We start from the raw sequence: 20,640 nt of genomic DNA, 5'->3' as shown, positions 1-20,640 counted from the left end.
CTAGGACAATATTTAGATTTATGGTGAATTTTTGAAAAAATATTTGTTTACGTCCGCGCATTACGAATTCATGCATTATTTTGTGATAATATTTTCTCTGTGTTGCTATTATTGTTTTACAATGTGTTATATACCAAAATGGTTGAAATTTAGTGTACATTACAACGAAAAAAAAAGTAACTTGTTACCTTTAACCGTTTTGCGCACAGAGCGATTTGAATAAAATTATATATGAAATTTCGTTTTTGCGCTATCATATAACGCATTATTTATATATGATAATAATAATTTTTTTCATTTCTGATGGTTGCATACTAAACTTCAGCCAATGAAAAAAAAAGGAGCCAAAATGAACTCTTAATCTTAAAAACTAAGCGCGCTGTGATTTTTTGAAAAAAATATTTTTTCCGCTTCCGCGCTCGCTCTGAAACACCTCTGGCACACGGGAGACAATTTTTTTTTTACCGCTTCGGCGTAAGGGGGTTAAGTTGGAGATACAGGGAATTTTTTTTGTACTTTGCTGCCTAAGAGAGTGATTCTCAGGTGGTGGAAGGAGAATCTTTCAACAGGACAGTGATTTGAGGCATTGTATGACCTTTGATTGTGTCTCGTATGATAGTGACGTAACACGGTTTACCTTGGATTGAGTCCTGATTTATCTGTGTTCAAAGGAGAAAGTTTTATTTCTGATTGTCTTGTTTGCATTCTGTATGTGCTGGATATTCCCCATTAGTGATACACAAAATACTAATTAGTATGGCTGTGAAAGTTTGCTGATTTTTATTCTTAGAGTGTGACACTGCTTATTTCTGTTTTTTTTTTATATATGTATAAAACTTTCTTTAATAAGAATAATGTTTATTTTTCTAAAATTTTCCCATGAATGATATATAGAATATTCAATAGGTCTTAAGTTGAGTGCTTAATTATATCATCACATTGGTTTTATATATGAGAAGGTTACCCACAATTAAACAGTTTTGCAGTGCTAGCAAATGAGGTGATATTGTTCCATGTAGTGGTGTAAGTTTTGTATAGTTTTGGCTGCAAAGGACAGAGTCAAAGAGATTTTACCTTTATATTAAACGGGTAGATTTTGTTCAGACATTTTACTGTTTACCCACTGATGTGTGTTTGTGTGTGTATTCTGCAAAGACATTTTTACGTTTTGCACCATCAGCACTGAACAGATGCATTAACAGCTTGCTTTGCAACCCAGCCTTTGCTGCTGTAACAATCTCCCAAGGTGCCAGACTGGATATGTTAGTCAGGAGTCATTTTTATAATATAGGCTTATGTTTAAGAAATTATTCAAAATTTCTATTGGATAAGTTTAAAAATGTAGAAATTAGGATTTATTTCCATTTATGAATAAGGCTTAGAAATTAAGACTTATATCATTTTTTCTTTCTACAAATTATTGGCAAAATGAATTTCTGTATTGGCATAATAAAATTGGTTTTGACTAGTGATAGTAATTTTTAAGGACTAGCATGTACAGTCAGACACGTCCTTATTGTGACGGTCATCGAGTGCTTGCATTGCTTTTGCTGTGAAGAATCTTTGTGGTTAAAGGGCCAGTGTGTTTTCATTTTTCAGCGTCCTCAGCTTGACGAAATCATGGACTCGGCCAAGAAAGCAGCAGCCAAAGCAGCGTCGCGTCAGAAAATGAAGAAGGCTCGGAAAATCTTGGCCGAGAAACGCTCAGCAGCGCCCATTGTATCAGTCCCCACCATTCCTGCTGATCGGTGAGTGTTACTATGGGTTCTGAAGTTGATAACTTTTTTTCATATCTAAATTTTTTACAGATGTTGGGTACTCTTGGATATTTCAGTGGGGGTACTGTAAGAAATGTTAATTTTTTGTTCTCTGAATATATATTTCAATTCAAGAATGGAAGAGCTAAAACACACATAGCATGGAAAAGGTAATGGATTTATGTGTAATGTGTGTCCACCTTTAGGGTACCTGAAACTCAGTAAGCAAAGGTGTTCACTGTCCCTCCATTGTTTTGGTTACAGTTTTCTTTCCTATTTGGAAAATTGACTTGCAGTATGCATTTTACTTTAAAGGAAAAAGAAAAAATGTTTGCCTGAGTGTTTTAGATGAAAATTCTATATAGTTAGACAAAGTAGACAGTATACAAAATCTCTGCCCCATACTTTAACTGCATATGAAAAGTATCCTTTGCATTTTGATAATATTATATAGTTGTTAAAGTTGTAGAACAATTTTCTCAAGTATTGAGTTATCAGGGTTTATTATTTCTGATTAATTTATTATATTGGATTTTTACTTTTGTCATATGACTAGATATTAATGATATTTCTATTGATTAAAAACTTCTTCACATTAAGGATAAAAAACTTATTGACTGCATTGTTAACATAAGGAAATTGAGACGTGTTGAGAAAATATTTTTAGGTATCTCAAAGGACTCAAGTGAAGGGTGAGAGTTTGAAAACATTTGTTTTTCTACCCTATAGGGGTTGGGGGACATATAGGTGAATTTCGTCAAGGAAAAAGTGTTATCATCACAGTAAACCCAGGGAACTGTCTTATATATGTAGAATTAGAATGTATGTAAGTCTTATATATGTAGAATTAGAATGTATGTGAGTGCTATTTTTTACCATTTTGTCTTGTGAAGTTGATTCACTGGGCCAGACGCATTAGAAATCTTCAAAGATATTTAAAGGATTTCAGCACAATTTGTCAAGAAATTTAGCTGACAAAACACCATTGTGGCTGCAGTTAGGCATTGTGTTGTGATGCAGTTTGGTTTAAGGAAGGTCTGGAGAATGGGAAAATATCCTCTTACTATAGGGAATTGAAGTCTCGTTGTATTAATGTACATGCTGCCATTATAGTGTGATTGCTTTCCTAGGCAGGAAAGAAGACTGGACTGGTTGAAGCAAATTTTCAGGGCTGAAATTGTATGCTCTTTGGGAGGGAAGGTCTTAAAGCAGTAAATTCATCATTAGCAAGGGTTTATACTTCAGAAAACAACGGCATTGTGAAATTTGTTTTCATGATTCCTTTATATTTACATGCTGAGTAATAGGATATTGGTAGGGATACAAGATTTTAGCATATGACTGTATAAAAGAAATTTAGTGGAGAAACTTTCTCCTGTTTATTTTATTTTCTTATCTTTGGATTATCAGTTTTGTTACAAAGCAATTAAAATATTCAATTACGGTAAGTACTTCCTAGTACAGTAATTGGGCTTAGTATTATGGTTATTTATTTATTTATCTTTTTACATCTTTTGTATGCTTTTGTCTTAACAAAGAGCTTTCTGGGGTTATGCCCCTCATACGTGATACGTGTAAATATTCAAACTTGCCAGTTTCTAGGCCATAACTGAAGCTGTACGGTCGGTCACATTGTTCTTGTGGGCTTGGTACCAAAGTGAAACCCTAATTTTTGCCAACTGCATAAAAACTTCTGTTGAATGAAATGTAAAGAAAATTTCTTCCATGGTTTAAAATGGGTTTCTTGCAATGACTTCATCATATTGACTAAGAAGAAAAATGATGCTAGAGGAAACATAGCATTACTAGAAAATTTTATTTGAGAAAAAATCTGAAAATATTATTTCACATATGTTGTATAAGAATATTTAAGAAAATAATTGCTTATAGTCTGTAGAGATAATGTTTTACTGTTAGTTCCTGTCAGTCCTACATTTCACAGTAACAGTAACTGTAGTGGAGATAAGGAAAAGCATTGAATAATAAGACTTATAGGAGCTATACAGTTATTACCACTGCCAGTTTTGCTCTGTGATTTTAATTCTGGGAATCAATTTTGCAGAAGTGTATGATTTAAATTTTAAGATCCTTGTTTATGTACCACCTACCATATAGTTTTCTGCACATGTAAATACTTAATAAATATTTTCAAGGAATTTGTTGGCACTTTTCTAGATTTAAAAATGCTTTTAAGGGATAATTTTGCTCTTAGTTAGACATGTGCTTTTGGTGAGGTTTCACTGATGATGCAATAGTTTTATATCCGTTATTATAAAATGTAAGTTGTTATGTTAGTACTGGACGTAGAAGGAGTTTTATTTATTTCTCATTTTATTTACTTTTTGAAATTCTGTGTGAATTTAAACTTAATTTTAAATCTTTTCGGATGTATTCAAACATCCATTTGTGTCCTCAGTGTAAAGTATTAAAGTTTGCTTTTTCTAAAAAAAAAAAAAATAGGTGTACATAATTTTTGTCTCTCTTGTACAGATGTAAAACTTACTTATTGTTTGGCTTTCCCTGCTATAACCTAAGATTAGTATAAGTAGATCATAATTGATATAGTAATGACAGTTCCCTGCTTGCCCAGCCTGGTCACTAAGCATGTATGTGTGTTAACCCAATCACATGCATGAGGTGCGGCTTGCTACACATCGGTTTTAGGTCTTTGTACATGAAATGGCTTTACCCTCTCCCTGAAAACTACCATTGTGCACTTATGTAAATATGTTCCATCTTTTTTATGATTTTACTTTTAGTTTAGCATATTAATATTTAAAGAAGTTTTTGTACTTTATCCCGCACATTTGTGTGTGATGGAACCATCCTGCATTAACTGCTTATTTTGTTTCCGCCCGCACCACCCCCTTCTGTCCCGTGTGTTGGTTGTGTCATAGTCAAATGCTCCCCTCCTATAGTGGTGTTGTCAACTTTGTGCCCATCTTGCCTCCTGAAAAGTAAGTGATTAAACTAAGCTACCCTTTAAGGAGAGTTCCTCTTGTCACATGGAGGATTTGCTTAGTCCATGGTTGAAGGTGTATGCTGTAGTACAGTAATTTGGGTTCCTTGTTTGCCTTTAGTGGTGGTATTACTCTTTGGAAATATGACTTGACTTGATTTTGAGAACATTAACCTGTATGAATTGAAAGGTATCGACTAAGTAGTGTTGGTAGCAATCAGGTGCTGACTAATTTCATCTTGAACATTGGTCTTAAGACAGTCTTGAAAATTCAACCTTTTGGTAGAGGTAGGTTGAGCTTCTGCATGTGTAGCAGTATGGTGATTAGTGTTAAGAAATGGGGAAGTGATAGCATCTGGGTTTTTATTTTATGCAGTGAATGTGCTGCCATTGAGTTGCTCTTGTTCTTGTGTAAAGTTTTGTGGGATTGAAGTTTGAAGGATGTTTAAATTTTTGGACGGGAAGATGGTTATGAAAGCTTGCCCTCCTGTTTATGATATGAAGCCTGACCTATTGACTATAATTTAGTCCGGGGTTGAAATTCATTTAATAATGAAGGGGAAGGGTAGTAAATGAAGCTTACCTCAAGAAATGATGACAGTTCTGCCCCTTGGAAAAGAGCATGAGAGTTCTACATGACAAGGAAATTGTTGAAATTTGAATACTTGAATGTTCGTGTCTTGTACCTGATGACTTATTTCTAGTCAAGCCAGCTGAACAGAGTTGTGTTGCCATGCAACCTTAGTGCACAAGGCAGCAAAGAGTTGAGGTCCTATTTGTACTCCAGAATGCAAAATTTTTGGAATTGAAACAAAATTATCAAAATACTAGCCCCAAGTAGTCTAGAGTAGTCCAAAGTAAGTTGGAAGTGAAAACAGACTGCCAGATTTAGAGCTAAAATATTATTATCCATTTTTTCCTCCAGCCAATTGAGAATGAGCTTACTTGATGTTTTCATTGCAACTGATGTGAGTGCAGTGCCTAATAGTTACCACACTTAGCCAGGTCACCGTCCTTTATTACCATAGCTGTGATTTTGAGTTCCCAATCATCAGGCTTTGTTTCCTCATTTCATATCCTACAGAGCTGTTGATATATCAACTATCATTTCAGCCTAATGTTTTCCATCTTTTGTTTGTTTTATTATTGATAAGCAAATTCAGATGTTTTTCAGCTCCTGATACATCAAACAAATGATCTCATCATATCTTTATTCATGACCTCACAAAAATGCTCCACTTAGCACTATCTTCTTCTGATGGTCTTATTGACCTTTTCCTCCTTTTGACAGGTATTTTCCTCTTTTCTTCTCCTATGGTTGCTTCATTAATATTCTGGAGGCTACCCTAACACCACTGCCACTCCCTAAATACTGTACATGGTTTTGTCAGCTTCATCAGCATGTTTGTCCAAGCATCCCTTCTTATCTCTCCTTGCTCTTCATTTAAGTTCATTATCTAGACTTAGGCACTTCTCCATTCTTGCATTTCTGTTTATGAGATTTTGTACACTCTAGTTGTAGGTGTTTTTCTTTATTATTTTTATTGCTTTTTAACATTTGTTTCTGATAGCCATAAAGTTGAATAAAACTATCTGTGTCATGTGATAATATTTTGATCCTCATATTCAATACAAGTTGTTGTAAAGTCAAAAACGACGGAAAACAAGGCAGTATAACCTTAGCAGAGTTAGAGTGAGTGAGCGTGATATTGAGGTCATTTTATTAACAGATTATAAATGAGAGTTGTACTATAGGAAAAAGTTGCCAGAGTTGATGATAGGACTTTAAAATAGTGAGAAAGAACTGAAGACTGAATGCTAAGGTACCAAATGGGAAAAGTACCCATAGTTTAAGATGTAGAAGTGACTACTGATGTTAGGTGGATTATTATAAGAAGGAAAATGTTTTGGCTAGTGAATATTATTTTCAGTTTTGATAATGCTAGAAATTTTTTAACTAAACTACTTTTCAAGTTTTTGATACAGTAACTGAAGCCTTTACTGTTCTGTACATTGAGATTTTTATATAGAGTTCCAGCATTTCAGTGAGAATGTAGTGGAGAGCTTTTGGTAAGCAGTGAGTTAATTGAAGAAAACAAGGTCAGTTGAAAGAATAGCAGAAGTAAAGAGAAGTGTTACAGGATAATGATGAAAAATTAAGAATAGCAATACAAATGACTTTATAAATTTTATGAATAGTTTTATGTCGAGCTCTTTAAGAACAGTGGCCCTTACGGGTGTAAATCCAGTTTATTACAGTGGTACCTCGACATACGAAATTAATCCGTTCCGAGGCGGCCTTCATATCATGAGCTTTTCGTATCTTGAACCGCATTTTACATGTAAAATGGCTAATTTGTTCCAAGCCCTATAAAAACACCCCAGTAAATTTCATAATAAAGCTAAATTGACCTATAAACAATGAAATACTACAGCAATTTGGACCTTTCAGTACCTAACTTAATACGTACTAGTACTAACATGTATGTACCTGTAAATAAAGTGTATTAGTGTACATGTTATACAAGAAATACTATACGTACATACATACGTATGTAGTAAAATGTGGAAGCTCACCTTTTGAGTGAGGCTATCACCGAAAGTGGTGACAGAGGAGGAGGACAAACAGCAGAAAACTTCTTATAGTACGTACACCTAACTTTATGAAACATTAAAAAATGTCAGGAAACATAAGCTAAACGTTACGAAACACATTAACAAAACTGTAACACTTAACTTTACAAAAAACTTAAAAACTAATTTTTTTGGGGGGGTCTTTTTTTTTATTTAAAATAATTTTTTTTTTTTTTTTTACTTTTTTTATACTTTACATTTTTTTTTTTTTTAAACAAAATTTCAATTTCTTCACTACTTTCAACTTTCTGTTTTTTCGTAGTATCAATTGGATCTTCCTTTTTGATCTTCCTTTTTGCTTACTCCTACTAAAGGCCTCTTTAATAAGATAACTATCCAAGGAAGATTGCTTCTGCCTGCTTTAGACAATGTTCAGGAAACGACTCAGGCAAACGTCATCGAACTGTGCAAGCATACGACTTGTGTAAGCCTTTTCGGGGTGTGTCTTTTCTACAAATGATTGCACCTTATGAAAAGCAGCTAGAGCACCCTTAATTTCTGCCGTTGTCATAGGGTTGTCCTCCTCCTCCTCGCCGCTGCTAGAGAAGTCTTCTTGAACGTTATGTTGCATGGCCTCCAACTCCTTCAGGTCATCTGTTGTAAGCTCCTCTTGGTGCTCCTCGAGAAGGTCATTGATGTTGTCCTCGTCGACGACCAGCCCCATGGACTTGCCAAGTGCAACGATCTCGTCAAGATCTGGCTGCGAAACAGTTTCAGGATCATCAACTGTTCCTGAATCTGCAGCACCAGCTTCGCTCACGTCGAATCCCTCGAAGTCTCGGCCGGATACAGCATCAGGCCAGAGTTTCCTCCACGAGGAATTCAAGGTTCGTCTCGAAACCTCCTGCCAAGCTTGGTCGATGAGTTGGATGCATATCACAACATTGAAATACTCCTTCCAAAATTCATGCAAGGTGAGGTTTGTGGTATCGGTGATGTCGAAACATCTCTTGAAAAGATGATTCGTATACAGCTTCTTGAAGTTCGATATCACTTGCTGGTCCATGGGCCGGAGGAGAGGGGTGGTGTTAGGTGGAAGATAAAGAACCTTGATAAACGAATACTCCGCTAGGATATGTTCCTCAAGGCCAGGAGGGTGAGCAGGGGCATTGTCCAACAACAGGAGACATTTCAGAGGGAGGCGCTTCTCTTCCAAGAATTTCTTCACTGTCGGGCCGGAACACAGATTTACCCACTCCGTGAACAAAAGTCTTGTTACCCAGGCTTTTGCATTAGCCCTCCACATCACTGGAAGCTTCTCCTTAAGCACTTTGTAGGCCTTGAAGGCTCGAGGAGTCTCAGAATGATACACAAGTAGGGGCTTCACCTTGCAATCCCCACTGGCGTTTGAACAAAGTGTGAGTGTAAACCTGTCTTTCATAGGCTTATGCCCGGGTAGCTTCTTCTCTTCCTCAGTAATGTACGTCCGACGAGGCATTCTTTTCCAAAAAAGGCCAGTCTCATCACAGTTGAAGACTTTGCCGAGAACTGTAGCCTTCGTTGAGTGTCATCTCGTCGAACGTCTTAATAAAGGCTTTGGCTGCTTTCGTGTCCGATCTGGCCGCCTCCCCATTCCGCACCACCGAATGGATGCCAGTCTGTTTATGGAATTTTTCAAACCACCCATGAGAAGCCTTGAAGTCTTGGGTTGGCGTCGATGTCCCTTCTTCTCCATCGTCTTCGGCCTGGGCAATCAAATCGCCAAAAATAGCGCTGGCCTTGTGGCAGATTGCCATCTCCGTTATCATGTCGCCAGCGATTTCTTTGTCTTTTATCCAGACAAGAAGCAGCCTTTCCATCTCATCGTGCACGTGGCTCCTCTTGCTAGACAAAATAGTCATGCCCTTGGAAGGTGTAGCTGCTTTGATGGCATCCTTCTGCTTAAGGATGGTGCCTATTGTCAACGGATTTCGGTCGTATTCCTTGGCGGTCACACTCAATCGCATGCCAGCTTCATACTTTTTAATTATCTCCATATTTGTCTCCAAAGAAAGCATCTTCTTCTTTCCTACTTCAGCTTTCTTGGGACCCATGACTATGTATATACTGTACATAATTAAGTTATTTAGTACGTATGCGTATGAAGTAAAGTTCTCGCACAACACGATAAAGTAGTACTACAACGAAATCACTAATGAATTTACGTTAATAAACAAAATTGTATAGAATGAACGAATTTCGCGTGCTTACAATACCGATGATGCCGCGAAGTGGCCGAAAAAGCACGCCGCTACGTAGAGCATGATGGGAGAGATGCTGACCTATAGGAGAGCAGGATCTTATGGCAGTGACTAGCATCAGGAACCAATGGGAGAGTGGGAGGATGGTGGCGAGTCTACTCAGTTGGCGGCGCGCGAGTTTTAATATTGTTATAGGTGGTCCGGGCGAATCTCGGACTTTACAGCAACAACCTTTCGTATCTTGAACAATTTTTGTATGTAAGAGCCACAAAAATCTTCGTATTTGCTTTTGTATCTCGAGTTTTTTGTAAGTTGAGCCTTTCATATGTCAAGGTACCACTGTATAATGTTATTCAGGAGATGAACCCGTATTCTTATTGAACAGCTCACAGGGCCATTGACTTGAAATTTAAGGTTCCAAAGAGTATTGTGATTATTTTAAAAAAGTGACAGAAGCATTGAAATACACAGTGAATTTTAATAGGGGACTAATGGATTGCATCCATTTTTGAACTATCGAGAATTTAATTGAACAATAAGATTCAAATAACTAAACAAATTGAATGGTGGTTATTATTATTATTACATACATGTATAATTATTATTACATGCATGTATCATTATTATTATTATTATTATTATTGTTAATATTTTAAATGGCTTCAGAATTTCCTTCATCATTGAGTAAAGGAAACGATCAAAGAGGTACATTAGGTGTTAACCCCCACAGTGATAGGTACTATAGCTTATTCTCCATTTACTCAGAGGAATATGGTCCTGAAGTCATCATGCAAATAGAAATCATGTAAATAGATCATAAAATCCCCAGTAGAATCAATGGTGATAAAGGGGTTAGGTTCTGTCACAGTTGAAAACTACCATTTTGTTTATGTAACTTACCAAGTAATAACATAGCTAAAAGTTCCACTTATACAGCAGCTTGAATTCAAAATTTTGCAGCTAACACTAGACCAGTTCTGCCAACTAATGGGAGAATAGGAATGACTGTAAGCAAAAGCTTACATGAGAAAAACATCTCAAGAAATTCTCTAAATTATACTGCTGAAGCAAGTACTAACCACAACATATCCTGCTGAAGCAATTTCTAATAAACACCTTTAACCAAGTGTTGATCGATAAATTTGGATATAGCCTATGTCCTGAGTATGAGGTTTAAAGTAACATGCAAAACTTTAGCAAGGAATGATAACATTTAAAAACTACCTTGTAAACATTATCAATGAAAAATATTTTGGCCTAAAAGAAAGGTACAAGATACATGAACATTCATGAATTACTTTTAAAGCAATAGTCTAAGACGTCTAGTGAATTGCCTACGCCATGTGAACAACTCTGATGTGAAAGCTTGTCCTAATGTAAGATTCAAGATTACTTTTTAGGTCAAAATTAGACCAGCAGCTTGCAAGTAAGCTTGCCTAGCTTTTAGACAAAAATAATGACAAAACATTAAAAAATTACCGAAGGTTACAATTAATGAGACCCAGTAAACAACAAACACTATGTAAAGTTTAGCCTAAAGGAATGGTGTAACATACTAGAATCACCTTAGGGCCAAACTTTACATAGTGTTTGTTGTTTACTGGGTCTCATTAATTGTAACCTTTGGTAATTTTTTAATGTTTTGTCCCAGGGCGTTACAGACAGCCATTGGTAAGGAAGTGGCTCATTTTTCTTCAAGTTCTGAGGCGTCCAGTCCTGAAGATAGCTGTCAATGATGATTCAGGGATGAGTCAAGGCCATTGAAAAGGCCAGCAATGGATGTTTCTCACTCCTCAGGTGCCATGTAAGTAGAACAAGGATCCTCTGCCAGCATGCGAAGAGCCTTCGTGCGGTCATTGGGACAGCCCAGAACTTTTCTTGCTAGTGCGTTTGGGAGAGAAACGTTTGGTGCTTAAGCTGACATTCTTACACTCAGGCACCGAACAACGAAAGAAAGTGTTGCATCCACTGGATGTGCTCTGGCACCAGAGCTCCCTACTTTATGGAAGAAGTAGAGTGCTGACTAGTGCCTGTGTATTCAGATTCTCCAGCTTGTCAACAACAGACTTCAACTTTGGATTCATCTTTGGCACCCATCTAGGAGTGCCTAGACAACATTTTGGGGTTTTTAAGAGTACTACCTCCTCCTGGAGTTAAGCCTACTGGTGTCTCATGTGGAAGAAGAAGAGAGTAAGAAAGCAGAAGAGGACTTCTTCAGCTGTACAGTTCATTACTAGGGTATTTGCTTTGCAGTTTTCCTACCTTCCTCTCACCTGTAACTATAGTCCATAGCACTTACTTTTATGATAAACAACCAACTTCCGATCCCTCCAGGTTGTTGTTCAAGGTGGTGGTGTCTACATCAGTGAAGAAAGCACTTAGTGAGGTAGACACTTGCTTCTCAGTCAAGAAGTAAGAAGGAAAATCTTGTTTTAGTTTTACCCCAGCTAGATATTCTCAGAGAAGATACTCCTGTTTGGACTTCTCAGCACTCATCAACTTGCGAAGAGATAAGTTTTTTCAGCCGCTAAAGTGATGTTTTTCTTTGGCTAGATCGACCATTTTTTTTGTTACCTATTCAAAGGTTTTGTAGTGATTAGTTTTTAACACTGGTTGTTGGGTGCAGTGGCACACAAATCCAAGAGTGCCAGTTCTTATTTGTGGATTTCATATTAGACATCTTTGGAGTGCTCTCCAGTGTTGATAAAGGAATTAGAGAGTGCTCAGAAGTTGGCTTCTCTTTTCATTATGGGAATGTTAAAGAAAAGAGAAATATGGTGCTCTTATGCCTCTTGAGGAGTGGCTTCAGCAGAGAAATTGGCACTTCTCTTTTCTCCTCTAATAAAAGACTTTTTGCTCCCAAAGTCAACCGTGCATGATATTGCTTCTCAACTACACAGGAAGTCTACCCAAGATCTCTTAACACAATCCTCAAGACATCCTAGGGATCAATCTTCCTTCAGTAGTAATCGTCTTCTCCGTTACCACTGACCTTTTGTGGTGGAAGAGCCAGAGCTTCCTGAAAAGCAAGGTCGAGTTTATGTTTTGCTTCCAAGTTGATTAAAAAACACCCAACTAAGCTTACAACTAAGAAATGAGGTTCAAGTCTTCCGTGCACCTGTAGAGGCAAGACTCCTGTTTAGGGAGAGAGGAGCCGAACAGTGGTTTGTACAAGTACTCAGGGTAGAGTATTTTATCCTCTAAAGGGGAAGATCTCTAGTCAATGAGCCCATACCCTTGACAGCCTATTCTAAAGGCTCAGAGAGGTTCTCAGTCTTCACAAAGGAAGTGTCCACCCTCATCTCCAAGGAAGCAGTAGAGATAGTAAATTTATCCTCAGACAGGTTCTACATACAATCGCCTGTTGTTAGTTCCCAAGGTTTCTGGGGGATGGATACCAGTCCTGGATGTCAGTGCTCTGAATGTCTTTATACAGAAAACGGAACTCAGAATGGAATCCAATCATTCCATTCCTGTACCCATTTGGCAAGGAGACTGGATGGTCTCTACAGACATGCAAGACATACTTCCACCCACGTCCCTATAGTACACCTGGACTCGAGGAAGTACCTCAGATTTGTCTTCCAGTTTCGAGCCCTTTGCTTTGGACTGTTGATGGAACCTCCATCTTTATCCATGTACAGTGGTCCCCCCGTATTCGCGGGGGATGCGTACCAGACCCCCCCCGTGAATAGTTAGAACCCGCGAATGTTTGGAACCCATATAAAAATGCTAAAAACAGCCTAGTATTTTGTTAGTTAAAACTCAAGAAAAACCCACTACAAATTTTCCTACATGGTTTTTTTAATAGTTTTATCACAAAAAGTGCATTTTATGATGAATTTCATCAAAAAAAACCAGGAATTTGTGGATATTTATCATAGAGAAATACCGTGAATGCGCGAATTTTCCGCGAATAATGCAGGGAAACGTTCCCGAGAGAAATCCGCGAATCTGGAGAATGCGAATACGGGGGGTCCACTGTACTAGCTCCTCTGGCAGGATGGCTGCATCTGAGGGCATATACATTGCCCTTTACTTGGACAATTGGCTTCTTCGTTCCACATCGGAAAACCAATGCATAGAGGACCTTCACAAAGCCCTTCTTTTAGCCAAGGACAAAGGCTTATTCATAGACTGTCAGGAATTTCAATTGAGAATTTTATGGCCATTTTTGGATTCATCTTCCATACCTGAGGAGATCTACGTCTTTGGTACTCCATCAGTGAAGGGTATTGGACCAGACTTGAGTGATTATGCACAGGGACCAGCTTTGATGACTTTATCCTGTCTTTGCCATGTCCAAGTGAGGAAGAGACTTTTCCTTGTCTACCCTGGGATCTTTAGTTATAACAAGGTCACAAGAGGTGGGCAAACTTTTCAGTCCAAGGGCCACATTAAAAATTTCACAACTTTATGGGGCCGAATATACAGCATAGAATATTAAGCAAAATAATTAATATTCAAAATCGAAAAAATAAAAGGGTTTTAAAGAAATAATGCAATTAATTTTTATTAATATTTTTAATTACTATAGAAGATTCATATGAAATGCATTTATTTGAAAGACAAACTAACTCAGTCGGAAAACAATTTTTAGTAACCAGTATTTTATAGTAGGAACTTCACATGAAACATATTTGAAAGGGAAAATAACTGTTATCTTTCAAATTTACTAACTTTTGGTGGGTTATAGTTTGCCCACACCTGCTCTAGATCCAGCCTTTCTCCCTTTGGAATTAATGGACATCATTGGCTCTGAAGAATAGAAAACCCTCTGTCCAGCAACAGCTTTTGGGTTTTCATGAATAAGGTCGGATTAAGATCACTATATGACCAAAGAGAACATTTGCCTTCTTTTTATGTAAAAGCTAATGACATCAGACCAGGCTCAGCTTTAGACTCAGGCATGTCCCTTAATTCCATTCTGCATCGTCCTACTGGAAGTAAAATTATCCTTTGCTTTTGACTTTCTTAGGAAGTTAAATCGGAGCTCCTAGCTCCTCTGGCAGCCAACTCATCTGGAGTCAGCTAAAAGTCTGGCTCTCAGAGATAGGGCTTTACAGTGCCTCGAACTTCTGACTCGTCTGATGTCCAGTTCACTGGCAACAGCTACAATTTGGCGTCTGCTACTGTCTGGTATCAGCTATGGAGCCTTGAGTTTCAAGTTCGTTTAGCACCCAGCTCTCCCAGCGCTTTTCTGATTTGGCGTCCGTTACAGTCTGGCATCATCTCTTGCTCTAAGCTCCTGCTAACTCACATGAGTGCCCACCGATCACAAGTCATAGCTCGACTGGTATACAGTGCTTCTGGCACCTGCTACTGCCTGACACCAGCTCGTTCTCCAAGTGTCCAAAGTGTCTTCCAGCCATGTGGGAGAATAGAGAAATCTCTGTCCATTTTGAGTTTTCAGAGGCACAACCTTTACATATAGCGATAGGACAAGATTAGTTTCATCCACTGACTAGAACGTTAGCCTTCTTCTAATTAAAGCTAAGGACGTAACCTCTACTCCCTTAGTTTACATACTTTTTATGCCTCCCACATCCATTCTGTCTTTGAACTACTGGAATGTAATCATTCATCGTTTCTCAATAATGTTATGAAATTTAAGAGTGTTCATACTGTGGCAGGATCACAAGCTTAAAAAACAAGCAGGTAAAATCCCCCCCACATAAACTTAATCAATCTGGCTACCAAACTCACCCTCAGTCACACTTTCCTCTTTACACTACAGAATACACACAGGACAATTGACCTACACCTAACACAACAAAAAAACACAAACATGTACTCACCCACAACCCAACAACACAACACCCAAGGACCACAACACCACAACTCAACTACACTACAACAAACAAGGAATACAACCACAACTCAACAACACAGCAAACAAACAACACCTAAGGACCACAATCCCACAACTTAACAACAACAAAAAACAAGTAATACAACCACAACAAAAGATCACAGCACAAACAATCACTAACAACACAACACACCAACACACACACCCACTAACAACACCAAGAAATCACAACAGCTCACCAACAACAACAACCACAACAACTCACATATAACTCAACAAAAATTCATGAGCACAACAAATCCAACAGTAAAAGCACAACAACTCTTAAGCAAACAATATCAACTTTACAACAACCAACAAATCAACAAAACACAAAACTCAAGTGACTTTCAATGCCTTCACAGACCTCTGCCGACACTACTGATCATCACCGATTCTGACTAAAGACTGCTTCCAAAACACAGAACTCTAACAGCTAACTCCAGCTGCACCAACAGACAACCCAGAACTCACCAACAGCCAATTCAATCGTTGACCATCCAACCACCAATTTCTCTCTCTCTCTCTCTCTCTCTCTCTCTCTCTCTCTCTCTCTCTCTCTCTCTCTCTCTCTCTCTCTCTCTCTCTCTCAATGGAACTCCCATAACTCCTCCATAATACCATTTCTTGTGACTGGCATGGTATAGCGGAAGGAAGCATAGGATTTTTTCTTGTTATCCCTTCACCTTGTAATAAGGTGTCGAGTTTTGCAGAGCTAGGGGAGTACAGTACACATAAGCACCCACCTCTTTCAGTGGATGGGTTATGGTTTTATCTCAGGGTAGGTGACAATGTTGTATGGTTGTTTTACTTTGGTGCTGCGTCCAGAGCAAAGGTGGGCACCTATCAAGCTTTACCAGCATGCTGACTAAAACCTTTGCTGTAAAGCTCCCGTTTATGTAGTAGGTGACACTTGACCAAACTGCCACACCACTATAGGTTAAGCCGAGCACCAACCACAGGCAGTATCCCAGTAGCTCTCTTAACTGATAAGGAAACGACAAGCATTGTATTCAGTGCTATAGCAACTTTTCTTCCTCAGTTTATTACATATCGTAATATTTTGGAGTAGTATATGTCTATTTCTCCCACCTCCTGTTAGTGTGGGAATCAGCTCTGTAATTACTTGGTAAGTTACATTTACAAAAATGACATTTTTATGATAAAATAACTTTTAAGTATATAAGGTACTTGCCAAGAAATTACAGAATTGGACCCCACCCTCCTCACCCCTGATGAATATATGACATGAACAAAGTGAGCTTTCTGCTTACAGTCGTTCATATTCTCCCGCTAGTGGGTGGAACTGGTCACCTACACAAAAGTTTTGAGTGTTACCAGCAAAATTTTGAATTCAAGCTGCCATATAAGTGGAGCGTATAGCTATGTAATTGATAAGTAGTATTTGCAAAAAGTTATTTTTATTATAAGTTTTTTTTTTTTTTTTTTTTTTTTTTTTTTTTTAATTAGGTTCTGATAGGAAATATGTGAATGTTACATGTAACAGTGAACATTGAAAATACAAGTTTTCACTCCATTGTTGCCTTACCTTCATTGACTTTGCTCTCCTAGTTTTTGCACTGGCTCAGGCAAATACTCCACATTTCCCCTTATGTACAAAACAGTGGAACAATAGGTTGTTTACTGCCAGAGGCAATGGAATTTCCTGTCAATTTAAGATTATTATCTCTAATCATAGGCTGTTTTAAAGTGAGAATGTGTATTTAGAACCTGTGTAAATGGAGAGATATCTGTATAGTAGGTCATCTGGTATCATATTGAGATAAACCCGTTGCCCCGATAAGCATGTAGCATATTTGACTGGGAAAGTGTTTGTGATATTGAGATAATTGTAATGCCATCTTCATTTATCACTGATGCAATCTCTCTTGTATCTTGTGGATCCCCCCCCCCCCCTTTTTTTTTTTTTTTTTTTTTACTTGGAATACATTGAGTTTTCCCGTAAGTTTTGGTTTTGCACTATAGAAGAGGGTGTTTAAGCATATAACATATATTTTGTGTTAGATGTTTTAAGTTAATTACTGTAGCATGGAGTTCAGATGATCCTTTTCAGTTAATAAAAGAATTTATTTCAACATACAATAGAAGTGGTATGTGGTTAATTTAACAAGAATGATTCATAGTAACTAACATCATCTTTGGCTTTTTGAAAAAGTTTTTGCTGGTAATTGTATTGAATATTTTCTTGGACTAATACTGTGGCACTGTAGTTTTGTAGTTTGAGATGGCCTTGAAATTAGTGCATTGAATGAGTAAATTTTGTATACCTGTATGTAATATATAATCCTAAGGTTATTTCTTCAAGTTCTTGGGTGTATGTCAATTTCATTTGCCTTTACTTTAACAAAAGAATTCTCATATTTATGGTATTTAAGATCTCAGTTTAATTACTACTGTTTTTGTGCCTGTGTGAAGCTTAAAATTTTGTGACACATCTAAATGAATAGACTCAAGATTGGGATTTATAGCTTTTTCACTTCATTTTCAAAGAGATTACTACTTGCTCCTGGTAATCAGCTTCATACTCTCAATAACCAGTTTTTAGCTCAATGGCACAAAAAGTGGTTATATTGTGGTCACACACAAATGTCATCAACTTCAGTCACAGGCAGCTTATGAGGTATGACTGACATTTGGAGGGTAGCTTCCTTACTGGAACATCTTTCAGATCTGATCCTTTTTGTCTTTCAATTTGGTCTTGTGTCAAGGTCTGGCTTGTACATTGAAAATTAACATTTAGGTTAAAGTTATTTTATCATTATGACTGATACCTTCTGATGCATGCTAGGTATAGCTTTTATTTGTGGCATTTGGATTCCTTACTGGAATACCTTTTAGCTCTAGTGTGACCTTTGGATGAGGTAAAAAAATATTGAACCTTTTGCCATTTATTTTTGTTGTTGAAGTTTTTTTAACACTTCTATTTAGACAAATCTTAGTAGGCTAACATCAGTCAAACTTGGGATTCATACATATCTAATCTAGAACTATTATGATCGTGTTGTGATGATGGTAACCTTAGGGTTAAGCAATGTTAAATCTTTATACCAAGGATTCTCACCATTTATGAATATATATATATATACATATATATATACAGTGGTACCTCGAGATACGAAATTAATCCGTTCCGAGGCAGCCTTTGTATCATGAGTTTTTCGTATTTTGAACCGCATTTTACATGTAAAATGCCTAATCCGTTCCAAGCCCTACAAAAATACCCCAGTAAATTATATTTACAGGCCTACAACACATGTTCTAGGGTTACGACGCCGATCCGACGGAACAAATATGACTCCAAAAAGGCAAAATACCGTACATACTTGAGTAATATTCAACTGCATGTAATGTTCAACCCCATTTTTACTGCATATATTAGGACTTTAGCATATGTCCCTTAGCAATAAGCCTAGCCTATGTTAGCGGTTGCTACTGTAGCCTAGTCTATGATTCTGACATCTAAGGCTAAGAAGCTAAAAGCTTAGAATATGCCAATAAAATGTATAAATAATCAGTATGTACTCATTTCAAATAATTATTAATTAATCATTAACTATAATACACAAAAAAAAAACCTTCCAATCGTTTGTTTACATTCAGCTCTTACGAGTACTGAACGAACGCCAAGCAATCACTTTTCCTAGGACACAGTAAGCCATAAATTTTCATTGGTATCTCTCTTCAACTAATGAAACTACCAAACAGTACAATAACCATTCATTTCTATTCTTTATTCTATCTTTACCTAATGGAGATACCGAGTTACTGACAGCAATATTGAAATATATACGTAACGTAATATTAAAACAGAAGAAGAATTCTAAAAAATACGTATTTGTTGGCTTCGATGATAGCAGTCTGATTTATTTTATATTTTATGATATCTAATTCACAATTTATTTTATTAAATGTATTGCATGTACAGTTACCATCCAAGTTACGACCTAGATCCGTTCCGACCAACAGGTCGTATGTCAGAATGGTCGTTAGTCGAAAATACCAGCCAAAATGGCCGACATGTGGATTATAAGTACTCGGTTAAAGTGGAAGATTATACTGTACTCGAGGACATATGATATGAATGTGTTGCATTTTTAAGTAACTTTTTCTGTTGAATAATATTATTGTGTATATACAAGCTGTTTATTTATCATTTTTATGCCTTTTAGTTTCACTTTTATAATTTTATCATATATTTCTGTTGAATAATATTACTGTACATATGTATATACAAGCTGTTTATTTATAATTTTTATGCCTTTTAGTTTCACTTTTATCATACTTTTTCTGTTGAATAATATTACTGTTGTACTATACGTACAAGCTGTTTATGTATTTATCATTTTTATGCCTTTTAGTTTCACTTTTATCATTTTATCATAGAGATATTTTTAATATTATACTGTAGGTGCAATGTATTTAGCTTTTTTTTCAGTTGCTTAGTTGATATACTACGTACATACATCTTAATATAATATGGTTTTAGAAATAAAATATTTATTACTGCAGTTGAATTTATTATACAAAAATACAAATGAAGATCAAAATACGAAAATAGAAAAGTTACAGTTCAAAAATAGAACATACAGTACTGTAGTACAAAATAGAAAATACATATGCATGTAAAAAAATAAGCAAAACAACACTCAAAATTAATGTTCACTGGTGCTTGGTTCGACGTCATCAACACTTTCTTCATACGCACGGTCGAAAGAAAGATCAGCTGTTAAGTCAGGCGCAGGCAGGGATGGGGAAGGGGTGGTTACTGCGCTGGCCGATGTAGGGGAGGGGGTGGCTTCGATGCTGGATGAGGCGGGCTTTTGTGTTCGTTTGACAAACATGCTAAGTGTCGTTTGGATCTTCTGCTTTTTCTTTTCATCGTAGATTTCTTTGTATGGCCTCATTACTTCTTGCATAGATCTCTCTATCCGGGCAAACCGTTCAACATTCGGATCCATTCCTTCCAATTTATGCAGCATTGTATTAAGCATTTGTATGGCTTCCGATAATCCCTTTACAGTAAACTTTCGTTCGGGCTCCTCCTCTTCTACAACTTCCTTTTCTTCCTCTCTTCTTTCTTCTTCAGCTTTCCTTTCTTCTTCTATTGCTAACAGTTCTTCATTTGTTAATTCCTCAGGTTCTTCACTTATCAGTTCTTCAATTTCTTCTTCATCACATCCTAACTCAAGTTGCTTTGCCAAGCTAAAAATTTTTCCTCGGACGTTGCTTAATTCCTCT

The 20,640-nt window shown here is 37.0% G+C and overlaps 1 protein-coding gene across 8 annotated transcripts in view; it reads left to right on the top strand.

The window, feature by feature from the left end:
• The window catches only part of LOC135197995 (bromodomain-containing protein 1-like), a 221,667-nt gene that overhangs the window by 83,071 nt on the left and 117,956 nt on the right, over window positions 1-20,640 (top strand). For 5 of the 8 annotated variants that reach the window (XM_064225328.1, XM_064225327.1, XM_064225323.1 and 2 more), the window contains exons 11-12: window positions 1,600-1,748; window positions 4,655-4,714. In XM_064225328.1, the coding sequence (XP_064081398.1) occupies window positions 1,600-1,748; window positions 4,655-4,714 (209 nt within the window). The remainder of the gene's footprint in view (window positions 1-1,599; window positions 1,749-4,654; window positions 4,715-20,640) is intronic. The other 3 variants (XM_064225329.1, XM_064225330.1, XM_064225326.1) reach the window with 2 other exon arrangements.

This window comes from Macrobrachium nipponense, chromosome 21, assembly GCF_015104395.2.
Source record: "Macrobrachium nipponense isolate FS-2020 chromosome 21, ASM1510439v2, whole genome shotgun sequence".
NCBI lineage: Eukaryota > Metazoa > Arthropoda > Malacostraca > Decapoda > Palaemonidae > Macrobrachium > Macrobrachium nipponense.
This window is presented reverse-complemented; position numbering and strand designations above follow the sequence as displayed.